At 43.4% G+C, this 19613-nt stretch overlaps 1 protein-coding gene across 12 annotated transcripts in view; it reads right to left on the reverse strand.

Annotated features, from left to right (window-relative positions):
* RCBTB1 (RCC1 and BTB domain containing protein 1) overlaps window positions 1-19613 on the reverse strand; it is a 65590-nt gene that overhangs the window by 31398 nt on the left and 14579 nt on the right. For 2 of the 12 annotated variants that reach the window (XM_027116342.1, XM_027116343.1), the window contains exon 1: window positions 2570-2682. Coding sequence is in view for 10 of the 12 variants with exons in the window: in XM_027116332.1 (XP_026972133.1) it covers window positions 1664-1814; window positions 2570-2695 (277 nt within the window). In the remaining 2 variants the exon portion in view is untranslated. Of the gene's footprint in view, window positions 1-1663; window positions 1815-2569; window positions 2740-2854; window positions 2931-17644; window positions 17723-17894; window positions 18000-18527; window positions 18648-19613 lie in introns of those variants that run through there. The other 10 variants (XM_027116332.1, XM_027116336.1, XM_027116331.1 and 7 more) reach the window with 10 other exon arrangements.

The following is a 19613-nucleotide window of genomic DNA, read 5'->3' on the forward strand; positions in this document are numbered from 1 at the left end:
GGCTGGGTTCGTGAGCCATGGCCGCTGGGCCTGCGCGTCCGGAGCCTGTGCTCCAAAACGGGAGGGGCCACAGCAGTGAGAGGCCCGCGTACCGCAAAAAAAAAAAAAAAAAAACAACAGTTATTTATATTTGTGTTTTATGTTTATTTATATCTTAATTGTAACATTCAAGACAGTTAAAACTGTAGGATCTGGACTCTGAAAATAATTCCAGAAGAAAAGTTATAGTTGCCCAAGGTCATTACTTTGAAGAAAACCAAGAATCCGAATGCATGTGTTTCTGTATGTTTGCTCCAGAAAAAACTGCTTCAGTATTTTATGGTCAGAAATCAATGCCTCATTAAAATTAACATGTGTTAGGAAAACATTAAATCATCAGGTCACAATGGATGACAAGCTGAACCAGTCTGCAAAGAAGCAACTGCTTGAAAGACCCCGTGTGATGCCGGAAGGCATGATGACACAATGCAGAGGCAAGATAATCACCTCATTATACTCCACACCAGTTCCACTCTTACCAGACAATCATGCTCACATCTGGATCTCACAGCCTGAGAAAGATGTGGAGAACTTGGGAGTGGATTCAGATGTAAGTTAAAGGCTGTTAAAAAGCTCAATACCAAGACCCACGGCAACATCCAAGGAAGCTGTGATTCCCCAGGCTAGAGACAGAAAGGCGGAGAAGCAAACGCTCCCACGTGCGCCCTACAGTTTACCCAACAAAAGGCTAGAGAGCAAGAACTAATGTGCCTAAAACATAAAGGGAAGAAGCTGGGTTATATACGACAGATTTTCAGAGAGCTCTGGGTGCCCACAGTACAGATGAATCACCAAGGAAGAATGCGCAGGCCCCTCTGGTGATCTTGGGGAGGCAGAGAGGAAAAGGAGAATCCACCCCACATTCTTTCCATATGGCACCCACACGAATGCCAAGGAAAGAACTGAGATTTCTTGAATTCAAGATTCACACAAGGAAAACCAGTACTAACTGTGTTTTTAAAAATGTACCAAGTGGGCTTCCCTAGTGGCACAGTGGTTAAGAATCCGCCTGCCAATGCATGGGACACGGGTTTGAGCCCTGGTCCGGGAGGATCCCACATGCCACGGAGCAACTAACCTTGTGCGCCGCAACTACTAAGCCTGCGCTCTAGAGCCTGTGAGCCACAACTACTAAAGCCCGCGCGCGTGCCTAGAGCCCGTGGTCCCCAACAAGAGAAGCCACTGCAATGACAAGCCCATGCACCGCAACGAAGAGGAGACCCCTCTCGCCGCAACTAGAGAAAGCCCACACACAGCAACAAAGATCCAACGCAGCCAAAAAAAAAAAAAAAAAAAAGTACCGAGTAAAACCTGGACGTTGCCTTGCTACAACAATTCACTGAAAAATTAGGCTGAAGGACCACTTCATCTGCTATAGTTCATCTTCCACAACTTTACATAAGTTGTCGAAAGCCTCAAAAGTTTGCTTAAATTGCAAGTCATCCTATGGCTGTTCCAGAGGGAGCCTGAAGTGTTTAACTTTTACCTGTTTTGTGTACTTCCGCTCAGAAATTAAGACACAGATCATTCAAAATCCAATATCTGATACAAACCCACCACCCCTTAGCTTAGAATTAACTGCTCGATTTCCCACAAACAGAAGCTGGACTTATTCCCACTTTACCTTCGGTGCTGAGAAGAACATGCGGTCCACTCCCATAACTAAGGCTCTTAATCTTCTTTCCACATAAGGCTTCCAGCTTTTTGGGCACAAGTGTACTCTGGTTATCTCCAGTTCCTAGACAGTTACTGTAGTTCAGTCCAAATACAAAGACCTGGGAAACAAATAGTTCTGTCTGAGTCACTTGGCCTACATTTACACAAAAGGTCCCTTCTCCACTCTGAATATAAGACACACTAAAACTCAGTTTGACAGCTCAGTAGCTAGGAAGAGACTGACATGGTTGTTAAGAAACATTCAGGGCTTCACTGGTGGCGCAGTGGTTAAGAATCCGCCTGCCAATGCAGGGGACACGGGTTCGATCTCTGGTTCGGGAAGATCCCACATGCTACAGAGCAACTAAGCCTGTGCGCCACAACTACTGAACCTGCGCTCTAGAGCCCACGAGCCACAACTACTGAAGCCCATGTGCCACAACTACTGAAGCCTGCACGCCTAGAGCCCGTGCTCGACAACAAGAGAAGCCACCGCGATGAGAAGCCCTCGCACCGCAACGAAGAGTAGCCCCCGCTCGCGGCAAGTAGACAAAGCCCACGCACAGCAACGGAAGACTCAATGCAGCCAATCAATCAATCAATAAAATCTATTAAAAGAAAAAAGAAACATTCAACGTCTGCTGACTAAAGTTTTAGAATATTTGGCTATACTATGAAACTCAAACAGTAGTAGGGATGAGGGGTATTAAATCAAGAAACTGAAAGAAAAGACAAATTCTATCAAAGACAACCATCTTTTTGGATTTTAGGCTCTCTTCATGCCCCACTTTTTCTCAGTCTTCACAATGCACACTTTAAAGCTCAACCCCAAATAAGCCCTAAAATTAAGCCCTGGGTTTTGAGAGATGCTTACCTCGTCATTGTCAGTAACATACAGTGCTTCGTTGGCTGAGGTGCCGAAGACACAAGCTTTCCGAATAGATGCAATTTCTTGAGGTGACAGCAGAGTGAAGATTGGCCACTTTCCTACATCCACCATGACTCTGGTTTCAAGTAATTCCTAAAAATAAGCCGACATCTCTGCTGTAACAAACAAACAAAATTCCAAAATAAAAAATTAAATAACCACTAAACTAGAACAAAAAAAGACAATGTTAATACAAGGAAACAAAAGCTAATTTCAGAATAAACCACCTACTTTTGGTTAAATGGATCGCTCACTTGCCCCAGCAACGTGTCCAATCCTTCCTCTACCTTCAAACCTGTGCCTTTTCCTGTAACGGGAGGAACAACGTGCTGGAACCAACTGTCTGTCTTGCCCACTTACAAGTCAGTGCTCATCTGTCACATACATGTTTATGTGCAACCCGACAGCAGACAATGGAGAGAAGACATGCCAACTAGATGAAACCAAGGTCTTGTCAGGTATTTTCCCCTCCAGGGTACTGAGATAGAGTTAAAGGTTACAATACTCATTTGTCTAAGGTAGTTAATTCTCAACTAGGAGTGTGTGTGTGTTATAAAAATCAGAATCATTATTTCTACCTCCCTACTCTCCCACTACCACCCACAGGATGCCCTGAAAGACCCTCATCCCTTGTAGAAAATCACTGCCACACTGAGCCACTGTTTAATGATAGAAATGGGACATCCCTCAGATAGCCTGGAGCGGCAAAAACATTAAGAAGCAGTAGCCTAAGATTTACTGGATGAAAACATAAAAGAAAGTATTATGTTCTATTCCTAATTTATATGACCACATATATACATGGACATTTCATTTCACACGGAGAAAAGTTACATGAACAAGGGTAAGAGAATTCACCCTCATCTTGGTGTCAGAGCTGATGACTACAGATTTCATGCAAGTAAAAATTAGCTTAAAGAGCACCCTATAAAATGTAGAGATATGTATAAATTTCCACAAAACTCTAAATTTGAACTGTTTAAGAAGTTTTACACAAAGAATCCTGGTCATAGTTCCAATTCTTCGAGAGTTAAAAAGTATTTCTAGAAAGTCCAGGGGGCTGCACAAAGCACAAAACCTATCATGCCAAGTGAGTTTCCATTCTGGCTCTCACCTCTGGAAACTGAAACAGAACCAAGCAGTTGATAAACACAACCAGGGTTTCCTAATGGGCTACATAACTCATAATAACTCGGGAAGTTCCTTCCCGCCCACCCTCTTTTCAGACCTCTAAAATTAGCCAAGCGAGCCAAGGTCTTTCTGGCCTCAGAACCTCCAACAGTACCTACAGAAGAGATCCCTGGGGCTTGGGCTTACTTAGCCAGGGCCTCAGTTTCCACCGCCGAGGGAGGTTTTATCCATCAGCACCAGCTTGGATGACAAGGACCAGATGCTTGCAATACCCCAAGGATCACAGCGCATATTCAATAAGCATTAAACACCATCAGGACGGGCTGGTCCCTATCACTGCATAGCCAGACTCCTGGACTAACATTTGAATGTTCTGAAAAGTGTGCATGAATGTGTATGTATGTGCGTGCGTGCGTGTGTGTTGGTGGGAAGAGATAAAGGATTTCGGGGAGGGTAAAAACTAATACATAAACATGTTAAAAAATTTTTGTTTCAAATGGTACAAAAGGATAGAGGAAAGTAAGTCTCTCTACCATCCCTCCCCAACCCACTCCTCAAAGGAAACCACTGAAACAGTTGATTCTAATTCCTTCCACAGTGTAGACTTACATAGCATTATATGTGTGAGTGTGTGGAAGCTTCCCCCGCTGCCACTTAACAGTACATCTTTGAAATCATTCCTATTAGCACATATAAGAATTACTTCATTTCTTTTCAATGGTTCTACAGAGCATTCCATGACATCGATTTAACAGCTTACCTGTTTCTACTGGGAGACATTTAAGTCACTTCCAGTCTGTTGCTAACATGAACAATACTGAAACTACTGTTTGCATACATTATATACATGTCTTTTTAATATATGTTTCTAACATAAATTCCTAAAACTGGAATTGCAGGGTCCAAGTCTAATAGCTGTTTCACCTTTAATAGCTATTTCAAATTGTCCTCTACTAAAGCAGTACCAATACATAAAAGAACCATCCATGCTGGCAGCCCCTTTCACCTGCAGCCTTGCTCACAGTGTGTTATCACGGTGTCTCAGTTTTGTTTAAACTTTAATTTCTCTTATGATGAGTGAGGTTGGGATAATTTTTTAAAAATAATCACAGTCATAGCAACAATAACAACTAACACTTCTTGAGTATCATGTGCCAAGCACTGTTCCAAGTACTTTACATTTATTAATTCATTTAATCCTCACTTTATAGACAAGGAAATGGAGGTAAAGAGACTTTAAGAGTTCGCTCAAACTAGTAAGTGGCAGATTCGGGACCTGAAGCCACGCCACCCGGAGCCAGCATGTGTACCCTTCACCTCTCGGTCTCATGTGATTAAGAGTCCAGGTGCCATTCTTTTACATAAAGTCCCTATTGTTCCTACTGGACTGCCATTCTTTTCTTTGTTTTTGATTTATAAATGTTCTTTGTATGGTAAGAAGATTGTCTTAAATGCTTTTAGAAGTAATAGAAAAGATGCCCCCCAAGGGCTTCCCTGGTGGCACAGTGATTAAGAATCTGCCTGCCAATACAGCGGACATGGGTTCGAGCCCTGGTCTGAGAAGATCCCACATGCTGCAGAGCAACGAAGCCCGTGCACCACAACTACTGAGCCTGCGCTCTAGAGCCCACGAGCCACAACTACTGAAGCCTGCGCGCCTAGAGCCCATGCTCCCCAACAAGAGAAGCCACTGCAATGAGAAGCCCACACACCACAACGAAGAGTAGCCCCCGCTCTCCGCAACTAATGAAAGCCCGCGCGCAGCAATGAAGACCCAATGCAGCCGAAAATAAATAAATAAAATAAATTTATAAAAAAAAACAACAGAGGGGGAAAACATAAGAAATGAAACAATGTGGATATCTATAAGCAGGTAGATAAATTCCAAGAAAATCCAGATGCCTATTTTCCTAGAATATGAACTGTATCAAAGCCTGTATCAAAGTGTATCAAAATTTAATATTTTATGGTAATATACAATTACATTTTAGATGGGGGGAATAATTACATTGGCCAAAAATATGATTCACCACCTTTAACATTATAACACAAAAGGATATTACCATTCAAAGTTATACAACTTCCTGACAGCACTATAGTCATTCTGAAGTCATTAATCACTATACAGGCAACTCTGCCCTAAGGGTTTGGTAATCTGCTGAAAAATAATCAAGCTAACTTGCATAATGATGGCTTATTATACAAACTGAGTCTACCCATTGCTAAATTACTTGAAGCATTATTTAACAAGACATTTCTCCAAACACTTGTAACTTGAGAGTCAATATAAAAGCCAAGTCATATATCTTCCATGTCCACACCCTTCATAAAATCAGAAAGCATCACCAGTACCCCTGGCCTGGTAGAAAGGACAGAGATTGCTGAGGACTGGGTTTTAGTCCCAGGTTTACTTTTTTCTTTTTTGCGGTACGTGGGCCTCTCACTGTTGTGGCCTCTCCCGTTGCGGAGCACAGGCTCTGGACGCGCAGGCTCAGCAGCCATGGCTCACGGGCCCAGCCTTTCCGCGGCACGTGGGATCCTCCCGGACCGGGGCACGAACCCGTGTCCCCTGCATCGGCAGGCGGACTCTCAACCACTGCGCCACCAGGGAAGCCCCCCAGGTTTACTTTTAATCAAAAGTAACCATGATAACCTTCCTGAGCCTGAGTTTCCCAAAAAGCTGTTCTATAAAAATCTACAATTTTATGTTAAACATGTAAGGAAGAAGTTATGTGGATTTATGAATGCATGAGAACAACAAAGGCAGTTAACACTGGCCAAGCAACAAATTTACTGCTAGCAACTCAAGAAGTTAGTAGGATTCAGCAGTAATTAACCAAGTGCCTAAAGAAAGATAATCCAATGTTTTCCCTTCCCATGTTACTGTGCATCAAAAGGGTAGATGCTAACAAAAAGCTAAACTATGTGCTTATTCTCAAGTAAAAAACAAAAACAAACCAAAAACCCCACAAAAACAAAAAGTACTCTGTAAGACTGAAGTATGTTATAAAACAATATGTACTGGGACTTCCTGGGTGGCACAGTGTTAAGAATCCGCCTGCCAATGCAGGGGACACAGGTTCAAGCCCTGGTCCGGGAAGATCCCACATGCCGGTGGAGCAACTAAGCCCATGCGCCAGAACTACTGAGCCTGTGCTCTAGAGCCCGCGTGCCACAACTACTGAAGCCCATGCGCCTAGAGCCAGTGCTCTGCAACAAGAGAAGCCACAGCAATGAGAAGCCCGCGCACCACAATGAAGAGTAGCCCCCATTTGCCGCAACTAGAGAAAGCCTGCGTGCAGCAACGAAGACCCAACGCAGCCAAAAATAAAATAAAATAAAATAAATAAATTTATATAAAAAAACAATGTGTACTACGTGAATACAATTTTTTTAAGTATAACGTATAAAGAAAAAGGATATACACACACCAAAATGTACTTCATTGGAGAGATTAGAGGTGATATTTTCTTCTGTTTAAATATATTCCAAATTTCTGTAACATACACTTTGTAATCAAAAATATTTTATTTTATTTAACATCTTTATTGGAGTATAATCGCTTTACAATGGTGTGTTAGTTTCTGCTGCATAACAGAGTGAATCAGCTATACCTATACACATATCCCCATATCTCCTCCCTCTTGCGTCTCCCTCCCACCCTCCCTATCCCACCCCTCTAGGTGGTCACAAAGCACGGAGCTGATCTCCCTGTGCTATGCGGCTGCTTCCCACTAGCTACCTATTTTACGTTTGGTAGTGTATATACGTCCATGCCACTCTCACTTCGTCCCAGCTTACCCTTCCCCCTCCCCGTGTCCTCAAGTCCATTCTCTACGTCTGCATCTTTATTCCTGTCCTAAGTATTTTAAATGAAACTAAAGCTTAGTTATTTTAATTATGCTTACCCCCTAAGCTGTTAAAAGTTTTAAGAGGTATTCTTGCTTTCAATCCACAACCTAGGGTGGCAGAATGTTTCAGGCAAATCTGTAAAATGAGTTTTTAATATAAACTTAAATGTAGAAGGTGTGAATGTAAAAGGGTACAGCCAACATGGAAAACATTATGGAAGCACCTCAAAAATTAAACATAGAATTACCATTTGATCTAGCAACTCCACTCCTAGTGTAAAGATTTTAAAGCAGGGACTCCAGATAGTTGTACACCAATGTTCAAAGCAACATTATTCACAACAGCCAGAAGATGGAAAACCCAAACATCTATCAACAGATAAATGGATAAACAAAATGTGGTATCTACCTACAACGGAATGTTACTCAGCCTTGAAATGAAATACTGACACACAGTACAATAGGAATGAACCTTCAAGACATTATGCTAAGCGAAATACGCCAGACACAAAAGAATAAATACTGTATGAGTCCAGTTACACAAGGTACCTAGAGTAGTTAAATTCACGGAGACAGAGTAGAATGAGGTTGCCAGGGCCTAGGTGGTATGGGTTTGGGGAGTTATTATTTAATAGATACAGAATTTCAGTCAGGATGATGAGAAAGTTCTGGAGACTGAGAATGATGACACTAGCATAACTTAATGTCATTAAACCGTATACTCAGAAACGGTTAAAATGATAAATTTAATGTTATGTATATTTTACCACAACTTTTAAAAATCAAATAATGATCCCATGGGCTTTTATCAAGCCTGTATTAATAAACTCAAAGATGCATTTTTAAAAATTAAATGTAGAAGTTTCAGACCTAAAAAATAATTCTGGAAAAGTATAATCATAATTCTGTCTTGGGAAGGCAAGCTCAGATTAGGGAAATTCTGAATGGAACATTTCTAAAAGAAATATCACCTTCTTAGAACTTTCCAGAACTTACAGCAATTCAAACTAGACCAAACGAATTGCCTCAATGAACAGGTCCTTCCAGAGCTTGATTGAGAATCATAAAAATGAGTTGTAATTAGCATGTCAGTTATGTTAAGTAGTTAACTTGTGAAGTTCAATGAGATAGTGACTTTTTTGCATTATTTTTATTCATTATTTTATTTAGGAAATACTTTCTCATAAATAGCACTGACATGTTCAGACTGAATTATCACTCATGCATTAACAGGTGAATCAATGATTTTTTTGCTCTATGGAGATAAAGCAAGGACAGAAGAACAGAAAAGAAAAATGGAAGCAGAGATTGGAAAAGAGTTTAATGCTCTCAAAGGATGATATGCCAACCCACTTGGATCTCCATATTTTCTTTGGCACTTGAAAATACATCCTGTGTTCCCACAGACTGACTCTGTGTCCATTAGTACTACAGATCTATATCCCATTCCCTGGGATGGCTTTTCCTAGCGACTGGCACTGTCCCTCAGAGAGCTGGTGGCATGGGGAAGAAAAGGTTATTTCATTTTACACTCTGAAAGCAAATTCAATCAAGAGGACAAACACAGACCTTCCAACTTTAGAAATCTACATCTAGAACTGGAAGACTGAAGGAGTAATGTAGCAGCCAATCTTTTGAACCCTCTAAGAGCACATTTGTTTTCCCTTCCCCTAAGAACCAAGTGTTAAGAGAGGGTGAGGGGAAGGCTTTGTTTTACTGATCCAGCAAAAATATATTTGAATATGTCTAGAGAGTTTAAAAAACAACATGAAATAAAGAAAATAATATAGGAAAACTTTGTTTTTGATGAAATAATGGTCTCAATACTAAACAATACCAGAAATTTAGGGTTGCCTCGTAAGCCAGCACGTGGCTTCACAGAGACCTCGACGCCCAAATTCTAACCAGGTGTACTTGGCGCAAAGGAGACTGATGTTACTGATGAGACTTTACACCTCCTAACCCATGTTCTGCTGACCTAAGAGCTTGCTAAGGAAAAGAGGTCAAAACAGAGTGAGCAACCCAGAACTGGTTAGCCCCGAGATTCTGACTGCTTTTCTGGTGTCATCCTTCGGGCATGAAATGAACTTGTATCATTCTTTATCTTGGAAGCTAATATCCTCACAGGAAACAGGAAGGACTCTGAATGTTGGGACAATCCATTGAAAATGGCCTGTACGTTCCTCAGCATACAAGCCATAGCCAGGTTTAGACTATTTGAAACAGCAATGTGAAATATGAAAAATGATTTTTTAATTGCAAAAAAGCTTTAATTAAAGCACTTACACATAAACTGAAGATTCCTAATAGAGGTTTCTCTATTTTCATAAACTGGATGGGTGATGATTTTACTTACCAGTTTAGTTGCTAACCCACCTTACAATAGGAATTTATAGTTAATGAGCTACCGATAAAGTCTAAGATGCCTTGCCAAAAAAAACCTCTACCATTATGATAATGTGAACAAAATGATAGTACATATTAATTCTTCTGACAATGACCCCATATACAATAATGCTGGGGGAAATCATAAAGCAATACAATCATGGCCCCTGCCTCTGAGGAACTTCAGGACTAACAGGAAGTCAATCCTAGTAAGTGGAAACCTAGAATGCAAATGCAAGTGAAACAACTAAGCAAGCAATGAGATGCAACATGCAAACATATAGCCCACGTGATACATGCGAATGGAAAAAAAATATGCGCACAACAATTACTATATAAAAATTATGTCTCCCAGAAAACTGTTACATGAAATCCCAGAACTCAAATTCTCAGTATTGTAAGCATATGACAAAATGTAAGCATTTCCTCAGTGAAGATCATCCGGGTTTCCTGCAGGAACAAGTGCTTTTTCATAGCCTTCTTCCTTTTTCACCAACATAAGTTCCCATTTGAAGACAAAAGATTTAAGGGTGTGGCCATCTTTCCCTATTTTTGAGTACCTTATATTTCAATTCTAAGAAAACTTTCAAACACAGGAAACAGGAATAGGGTTTGGGGTAAACTTCTGGGGCACAACTTTACAACTCATTATGTCATATATCCACGCTACAGCAAAAGCAATTCAAAAAACCTCTCAAGTTACAGAAGAGCCACATGTTACTCATAGCATTTTCCTCCATACTTATTCTGATGAGCTTTTTGAGACTGAGCAGATGCTACAATTCTGATTTGGACACCAAATGTATTTCCCAGGTCCAGACAAGCCTCTGAAAGAATCGGCCTAGAAGTCTTTTAAATAAAAATACACTTTAAAACTATTTCACCTATTCTCTGGTATAACTACATCAAAGGAGCAAAGTTTCAGAGATTTGCTGAGACACTGATGCTGTTACAGGTAGAACAGCTGTCATCCACTTCTCTTTTCTGCAATATTACTGTACTGCAAGAATGAAAACGAAAGAATGTCCTGAATACTTGACATATTCCACAAAGACTAAGGGACTCTAAGAACGTAGCATTCTCCAGAGGAGTTTCTGCCGTCCTTCATAAAGATGCAGCTGTACAGGTGACAAGGTAACCCTCCTAGCTTCATTTAAAGACCACATGCTGGGCTTCCCTGGTGGCACAGTGGTTGAGAGTCCGCCTGCCGATGCAGGGGACACGGGTTCGTGCCCTGGTCTGGGAAGATCCCACATGCCGCGGAGCGGCTGGGCCCGTGAGCCATGGCCACTGAGCCTGCGCGTCCAGAGCCTGTGCTCTGCAACGGGAGAGGCCACAACAGTGAGAGGCCCGCGTACCGGAAAATAAAATAAAATAAAATAAAATAAAATAAAGACCACATGCTGCTGTCTTAGAATTTCCTAACACTCACTGTGATTCCCCTTTGCCTCACCAGTTTCCTTCAAATTCATCACTCATTTAAGAAGACTACTGTCACCTCCCAACCACCAACAGGTTACTTAACTCGAAGCACAATTTGCAACAATGGCTTCAGGAAGCAATTCTTAAGCCCCATCATCCAAGAGGCTGCTTTCATTTCATTGCACAGAAGCTTTAGGCAATTCTAGGAAGTTGGGAATCTGACCACTCATTGTAAGTGACAAAAAAAATTTTACTGAAGCCAAGTGTTCGGGTTAGCAAAGCAAACAACCCAAGTGGCAAAAGCATTAGCAACAAAAAAGAATAACATTCAGGGTTGTGAAGCTGACTATGTTGCTTTTACAAAACACTTTTATTTTCAAAAGGAAACCAGAAAAAAAAAACCTCCATGATTACAAATAATTTTCTTCTATGGTTTTGTGTTTTTTTTGCACCAAACATACAGACTTTGCAAAATAGACTACATAAAAATAGATGGGTCAACAATTAAAGAAATGGATAGAACACAATAATAGTTCATTTTATTTTCCTAATAAGTCCAAGGCTGGAATGGAGGGGCCCAAGTTCAAACCTATTTATGGTATCATGAACCTCTCCTACGGGGACATCTTTGAAGTGATTTCATCTACTAGTCTCTGCTGCATGAAAAGTATCAACTGTGCCCTGTAATGGCCTAAAGCCAAACTAAAATTCCAGCAATAGACAGGCAGAACCACACTATATTCACTCCGTAAATGTTTACTGAAAGTCCTCTAGGTAAACATGACACACAGCCAACATCACCCTCTCACCTCCAGCAGAACTTCCATGTGATCGGGGGGTCTAGGCACATAAACAGATGCTCACCACAGTGTGGCCATGCTCTGACCGGGAGGTTTGGATGCTACTGAATCACCCGAATCAGGAAGTGTCAAGTACCTGAAGAGAAGGCAAGCACCTGGAACAGTGAACATATATGCCAGGTAAAAGTCTGGTGGAGGAACTGAAAGAAATTCAGCACAGTTGTAGCCAAAAAACTTAAGACTATCCAAAGAGCAACACATAACCACTGAAGGATCTTAAACAGGGAAGTGGCGTGATCAGGTATGTATGTCTGTGAAAGATACTTTGGCAGAATGTACAGACTAGATGGGGGTGATGGGGGAGACATACTCAGAGCCTAAGGCGGCTGCAGGAACCAGGAAAGAAAGAATGGAAGTCTATGCCAGGGAAATGCAAGTGGGGAAAACAGGTAGACTCAAAAGCATTCTGTACCTGACTGAATGGGAGGAGGGAGCGGGATAAGGAAAAAGGCAGAGCCAAGGCTTACACTCAGATGCTCAGCTTAGGCAGTGAGCGATCTGTAATGCCACTTACTATGGTAGAGAGAACACAGCTAGTTTCAGGAGGAGATGAGGAATTCTACCCTGGACATTTTACCTTTAGCTACCTGTGGGATATCAAAGTAGGCATGTCCAGGGCTTCCCTAGTGGCACAGTGGTTGAGAGTCCGCCTGCCGATGCAGGGGACACGGGTTCGTGCCCTGGTCCGGGAAGATCCCACGTGCCGCAGAGCGGCTGGGCCCGTGAGCCATGGCCGCTGAGCCTGCGCGTCCGGAGCCTGTGCTCCGCAGCAGGAGAGGCCACAAAAGCGACAGGCCCGCGTACAGCAAAAAAAAAAAAAAGTAGGTATGTCCAATAGATACTTATAAATCTGAAGATCAAGAACGATCTGTATAGATATATACATATATGTATAACCACTTTGCTGTACACCTGAAACTAACAATATTTGTAAATCAACTGTACTTCAATAAAAAGAATAATTTTAAAAAGAAAGAGATCTGGATTGGAGATTTGGCAATTTGGCATGAGATCACTCAGTAAAAAGTGTGTAGAGTAAGAAGAGAAGATGATATCGGACAGAACTCAAAGGAACTCTGACAGCAAAGGGACAATGGGTGCTCCATAACAGAGACGGAAGGAACAGGCAGAATAGGAAGATACAGGAGAACAGTGACACAGAAGCCCAGGAGCGTGAGCATCACACAGAGGAGGCAGTGTCAGTGTCGGACGCGGCTGAGAGGCCAAACAAGGTAAGGACAGAGAACGGTCCACAGGATTTAACAAAAATTGTTGCTGACCTTAAGAAGAGTTTCAGTGAGGCTGTGGATGGACAAGGCCAGGCTGCGGCAAGTTGAGAGCGTGCGAAAGGTGAAGAGGAGGAAACAGTGAATGGAAAGAACTTGTTCAAGAAATTTGACTGTGAAGAGGGGCCTCCCTGGGGGTGCAGTGGTTGGGAGTCTGCCTGCCAATGTAGGGGACACAGGTTTGAGCCCTGGTCCGGGAAGATCCCACATGCCGTGGAGCAAATAAGCCCGTGCGCCACAACTACTGAGCCTGCGCTCTAGAACCCACGAGCCACAGCTACTGAGCCCACGAGCCACAACTACTGAGCCCGCATGCCACTACTACTGAGCCTACGTGCCTACGGCCCGTGCCCCGCAGCGGAAGAGGCCACCGCAATGAGAGGCCCATGCACCGCGGCGGGGAATGGCCCCTGCTAGCCGCAACTGGAGGGGGCCAGCGCACAGCAGCAGGGACCCAACGCAGCCAAAAATAAATAAATTTATTTAAAAAAAGAAAAAGAAATTTGACTATGAGGGAAAAAGGAGAACGGGGGTAGTAACTGTAAAATGGGCTGGAGCTGAAGGACATATTTTGGATGATCTTTTTATTCCAAACATGTTAGAGACCTGAAAATGTTTAAATGTTATTGGGAAGGAGTCAGTAGAAAGACAGAGGAGAGGACATAACTAAATGAGGTTTCTGAGAAAGACTAGGGAATGGGATCTGAAGCAGAGGTGCACATAAGCTATAGAAAGCTGGGGAATCTTCCACACAACACAAGAGAAGGACAGACACGATGAAAGGGAGTTTAAAGGTTGGGGAACCAGAGGTTGGAGGTAATTTCTTTCTTTAGCATTCTCTCTGCTATTGAGACTCTGCTAAAAGAGGCTGCATTTTTCAGTTCCACCACCAATTTATGAGGGCTCCAATTTCTCCATATCCTCACCTAATTATTGTCTGTCTTTATCGTTATAATCATCCTAGTGGGTGTGAGGTGGTAGGTCATTGTGGGTTTGATTTGCATTTGAGGGCATTCTCTCCTGAGGTCACCAATTCTCCCAGTGAAGGAAGATGGAAGGCTTACTGTTGAGAACAAGAGGGGAGGTAGCAACAGAAAATGGGGTGAAGCAATAAAAACAAGGGTCTCAAGTCTGAAGCAGCCACCAGGGAGGATGGGAAAGAGCACTGACCAGGGAAACCTAAAAAGATGCTAAGACAGAGCCCGGGGGGAGTTGGAGACCATAAGTCTATAAAGGCATCCATTTGATCTCCTGTGAGCTTTTCTTCTCCAACAAAAGAGGTTTTTTTGGTTTTCTGGGTTTTTTTTAAACCGAACTAACCAGAATTGGAATGGAAAGTTGCTCAGAGAACTTTTTCATTTAAAGGCAGGAAGAAGTGCCCCTGAAAAATCCATCAGTTATTTTTTAAAGTCCTGCAACATATCCATTAGAAACGACAGTCTGCATAAGATTCACTCTCCTTGACCCTTGAGAGCAAAGCACCTCTCAAGACATGTGTTCACTGCAGATCTTACATCTGTACTGTCAAGACTTACGACTACAAGCATGGTGCTAAATTGAGCAAATGGCCAACTGCAAGGAACACCACACATCTGTCATCTCAACAATTGGCAATTCCTTTAAAATATGTCAGATACTCCTATCACCAAGTGTTAAGACTGATAGTAACAATCATATATACAAATAATAACCAACTACACAAAAGAAAATGACTTTTGACTTAACCAGTTACCTAGTAGTCGACATAGCCAGTCTTCAGTTTAATCAATTCAGTAAGTACATCCCTATGTTAATATGAAGTAAAGATTTAATTCATTTAGAGATTTATCTTTAAAGCATGCCACTGCATATGCTGGCCACAATTTTGTGCTCAGGGATCCCATCTTGGAACTGACTTACATGTGAACCACATTTATACCCAGGGTTTGTTACCTTTTGCTGAGTAATATGGCATTCCTGAAACTCAGTGGCTTAAAACAACCGCAATTTGCTATTTCTCTCAATTCTGTGTTTTGATTGGGCTCAGCTGGGGTCACAGGCACTGGGAACTTGACTAACTAGGGCTGAAACAGGTCTTGCTCGCATATCTCTCTCAGGTGGGCTCTCTTTCTCCACCTAGTCTAGCCCAAACCTCTGTACAAGCTGTTGGCCTCCAAGAGAGTAAATGCTGGAGCTGCCAGGCCTCTTAAGGACTAGGTCCAGAACTGGCACACATCACTTCCACCACATTCTACTGGTCAAAGTCAGTCACAAGGCCAGCCTAGATTCAGAGGGAGCAGAAACAGACGGCATCTCTTGATGGGAGGAGAAGCAGTAGTGGAGGGATGGGAGGAATTGCTGGCAGTCATCTTTGGAAAACACCTCTACCACAGCTGTAAACAGTATTACTGAATGTTTTACACAATACCACTTGAGTTCAGGATTGAAGCACTGGAGAGGGGATAGACTTTGTCTATTTCCCAAACTAGAACTTTTTCTTAAGCATGAAAAAGACTACCTGGGCAAAATATTCTTTTTCCCCCGTGGAATGCTAAGCTTAGAAAAGCCATGGAATCTTTTCTGGGGTTGTGGGATAAATAGAGACCATCCTTCAGGAACGGTCTGAGTATAATCTTCCCCAGATGAGACTCATCATTTTCTGAAGTCATTTCACACTTTACAATATATTATGTATGCATGAGTATGATATCATTTTTTAAAGTATATCTAATACTAGAAAACATAGAGGTCTCCCCAACTATTTGAATTCTTGCTATCCAAACTCTATCTAAACTCAAGAAGCAAATAGATTTGCAAATAAAAAGAATTTGTAAATTCTTCAATACTCAAACTTTTGTAACTGGCTCTCCTAGGCTCAGGAATGAACCAGATTTGGATATCACAGTATCTCTTACAATCTGGAATCTCACTATCTGAACACAGCAACCCAGTAAATCTGTCTCATAAAAAGGACTTACACCCCAGGGCTTCCCTGGTGGCGCAGTGGTTAAGAATCCGCCTGCCAATGCAGGGGACACAGGTTCGAGCCCTGGTCCAGGAAGATCCCACATGCCGCGGAGCAACTATGTCTGTACGCCACAACTACTAAGCCTGGGCTCTAGAGCCCGTGCTCTGCAACAAGAGAAGCCACCGCAATGAGAAGCCCGCGTACCACAACAAAGAGTAGCCCCCGCTCACCGCAACTAGAGAAAGCCCGCGCACAGCAACAAAGACCCAACACAGACAAAAATAAATTAATTAATTTAAAAAAAGGGCTTACACCCCAAAATATTAACTTGTTATCTTTAGATGATATAAATTACATGTAATGTACATTCTTCTTTATGCTTCTGCTTGGATTCTAGATTCCTTGAGGGTCCAAACCTTGTTTCCCATGCCTGTCTTACTCTTTAATGTAGTACACACAGAAGGAACAGCATAATAATAATAATAAAGGTCTTAAAAATTAAATAAATAAAATTCAAAAAAATTTTAAAAAATAAAGAGCGATGCTTTCTCCAAAAAAAAAATAATAATAAAGGTCTTTGACTTCCCTTCAGTTTCATCTTCCCCACTCTGACTTTCAGATAAAGGAGGACACTGTCTCAGACTCCTCAGCTTGAACTGCTGATTATTAAGATGTAGCCAAGCTCTTGTTGGAACACAGAGGCAACGCTTTAAAAATTTTAAAAGAATTTTTTTAAAGCTACAAACTTGATTGCATTGGTTTTTATGGCTATTTGATTTCCGAAGTTCTCAGAACCTGATCATTTGGATCACACATAAAAGCCACCGTGGAAGAAATCTCTTTAGAGATTAATATCCCCTCTTCCAGAGAAATGCTGCAGGGTAGAAAAAAAGGACCTGTCTAGAAGTATTAATAAATGGACTGGTATTTTCACAATGGATTAAAAGATACCCATTCCACAGATCAACTGCTATATTAATAGAACCTAAATATACAGTTACATATTCAACCCTGAAAGCAGCTTAAAAAGGTGAAATTCACCAGCGCCCACTTCAAATGGATACTTTCTAAAATCTAAAGCACACTATAAACTGTTGTCAGGGTTAAATAATTTTTCCATTACTTTCAGCATTATATACCTTGGTATTTTCATGTTACTAGCTCACAACGCACACCAGCTTCAGCAACTCATAGTATTTGCCTCCAAGGGCTATAATCTTCCCCCAAAAAGAAAAGGCCAAAGACAAATAAGACTATGAATCTGTGGGGGGGGGGTTTAAGTGTTATAATATTGCTTTATAAAATTGTAATCCCCAGGTGCAGAGTTCTGCAGCAGATGACTTCGGAGAGTCTCACATACAAATAAATATAAACAAAAAGCTTACTTACGAGAGCAGACCAGAGCGTGCCTAGATGTTCATCTCAAATATAATAGAGTAGGTAGTCTACCCGAGGCAGGACAAGAAATGTCTTTTCATTCGGTTCATCGCACTCCTGGATAAAAGTCCCTATTAAGTGAAACCCCTTGGTGGACTCCGTGGTGTGGGGGAAAGGGAAACAGCGTAGAATATAGTTTGTGACATTCGGAGGCGAGGAAGAGATGCTAAGGGCCGAGGGAGGACCGGGAGAGTCGGAGGGGAGGTCTCCTCTCACGCAAACAGCGTCGAGAGCAGAGACAGACTTCAGCTACGAGCAAAACCGCGTCCCTGAAGCTCAAAAAAGAGAGGGAGTAGGGAAAACTTTCCCGACCTTCTCCCAACCCTGTCCCCCCTCCTTGTCGGAAGAAACGCTAGCAAAGGCGCTAACAGTGCGGAGCCGGCCGCCCCATCACCCGCCCGGATGCAGCGCCCAGCGGACGGGGGGCCGGGGGGGCCGGGGGACCCGGGCCGGAGGGCGGGAGGGAGGGCGCAGGAGTAACAGGGCGCGCCGGCCAGGCCCGCGGGGAAGGGGGAGCAAGGAGAAGGCAGGGGCGAAAGGGGCCTCCGCGAGCTCGGGCCCGCGCCCCCCCTTCCCCACGGCTACCTGGGAGGCCAGCCGCGGCCGCGCGCCGTCCATGTAGGCCCAGCAGCCGGGAGCGCCGGGAGGACCTCGCAAGCGTTGCGGGACCCAGCGAGTGGCGGGCTTAAAGGCGGAGCTGGCGAGTGGGCCGGGGGCCGGGGGCCGGGCTGCCGGGTCACGTGGTCCAGGCCGCCTCACGTGATACCGCCTCCCAGCTGGCTCGGCCAGCCCCGGGCAAATCCGCTCGCCGGGCAGGCTGGGATCCTGTAGTCTCTCGGCCCTGGGCCGGCGGGCACGGGACTCCTCAAGAAGCCGATTGGCCGTCCGAATCCGCCCCCAGGCTCTGCGGAGAGTCGCGTTCGCGCTCGGTGGCTGCCGAGACTCAAAGGCTTTTGTCTCTCTGGGAACCAGGGACGCGCGAGGGGCGGGCTCCTGCCGCCCTCCCTGGATGATTGATTGGCCGTGGGGAGGGCCGTCCAGCCACCCCAAAGGGACCTAGGACGGACATGCAATTGGAAACTCCTCTCCCTGCTCCATAGCGCGCCCTACCCACGTGGGCATTACTGAGGTGGTGCTTGCAGGGAACAAAGGGCCTCGGAGGAGAGACTCGTTTTACTCCAGAAACGCCCCCACCATCCCCCCATTTATCTACCGGTCGAAAAGCCCCTAAGGCCCGGGAATAGAGAAGGTGGCAACTGAACCAAGATCAGAAGGAAGGAGGGAGTGAGGCACAGGGCCCAGGTAATGGAAGGAAGGAAGCGGTACCTCGGGGAAGCAGGCTGTCAAGATTGGAAGGGACCTAAGACAGCAAAAGACCCATTTTTTTTTTCTTGTTATAAATGAGTAAACCGAGGCTGGGAGTGGAGATGCTTCCTGGTGCTTCATGCAGCCTAACATCTATTGAGACCACAGTCATCTTTATAAAGTACTGCACAGCTTTCTGGAAACTCCCTGGCTCTACAGTATAAAGTCCCAACTTCTTGGCATAACTTTCCAAGCAATTTTGTTTAAACTTTCCCCATTTAAATAGGAAAACAGCATTTTCTAAGCTAAAAGAAGCCTACTTTTCCTCATCTTCCAGCGCTTGTGCAGTACTCCTGGAGGCTCTGG

This window comes from Aethalodelphis obliquidens, unplaced genomic scaffold (genome assembly GCF_003676395.1).
Source record: "Aethalodelphis obliquidens isolate GAN/ISIS:26980383/991018 unplaced genomic scaffold, ASM367639v1 scaffold16, whole genome shotgun sequence".
Taxonomy (NCBI): Eukaryota; Metazoa; Chordata; class Mammalia; order Artiodactyla; family Delphinidae; genus Aethalodelphis; species Aethalodelphis obliquidens.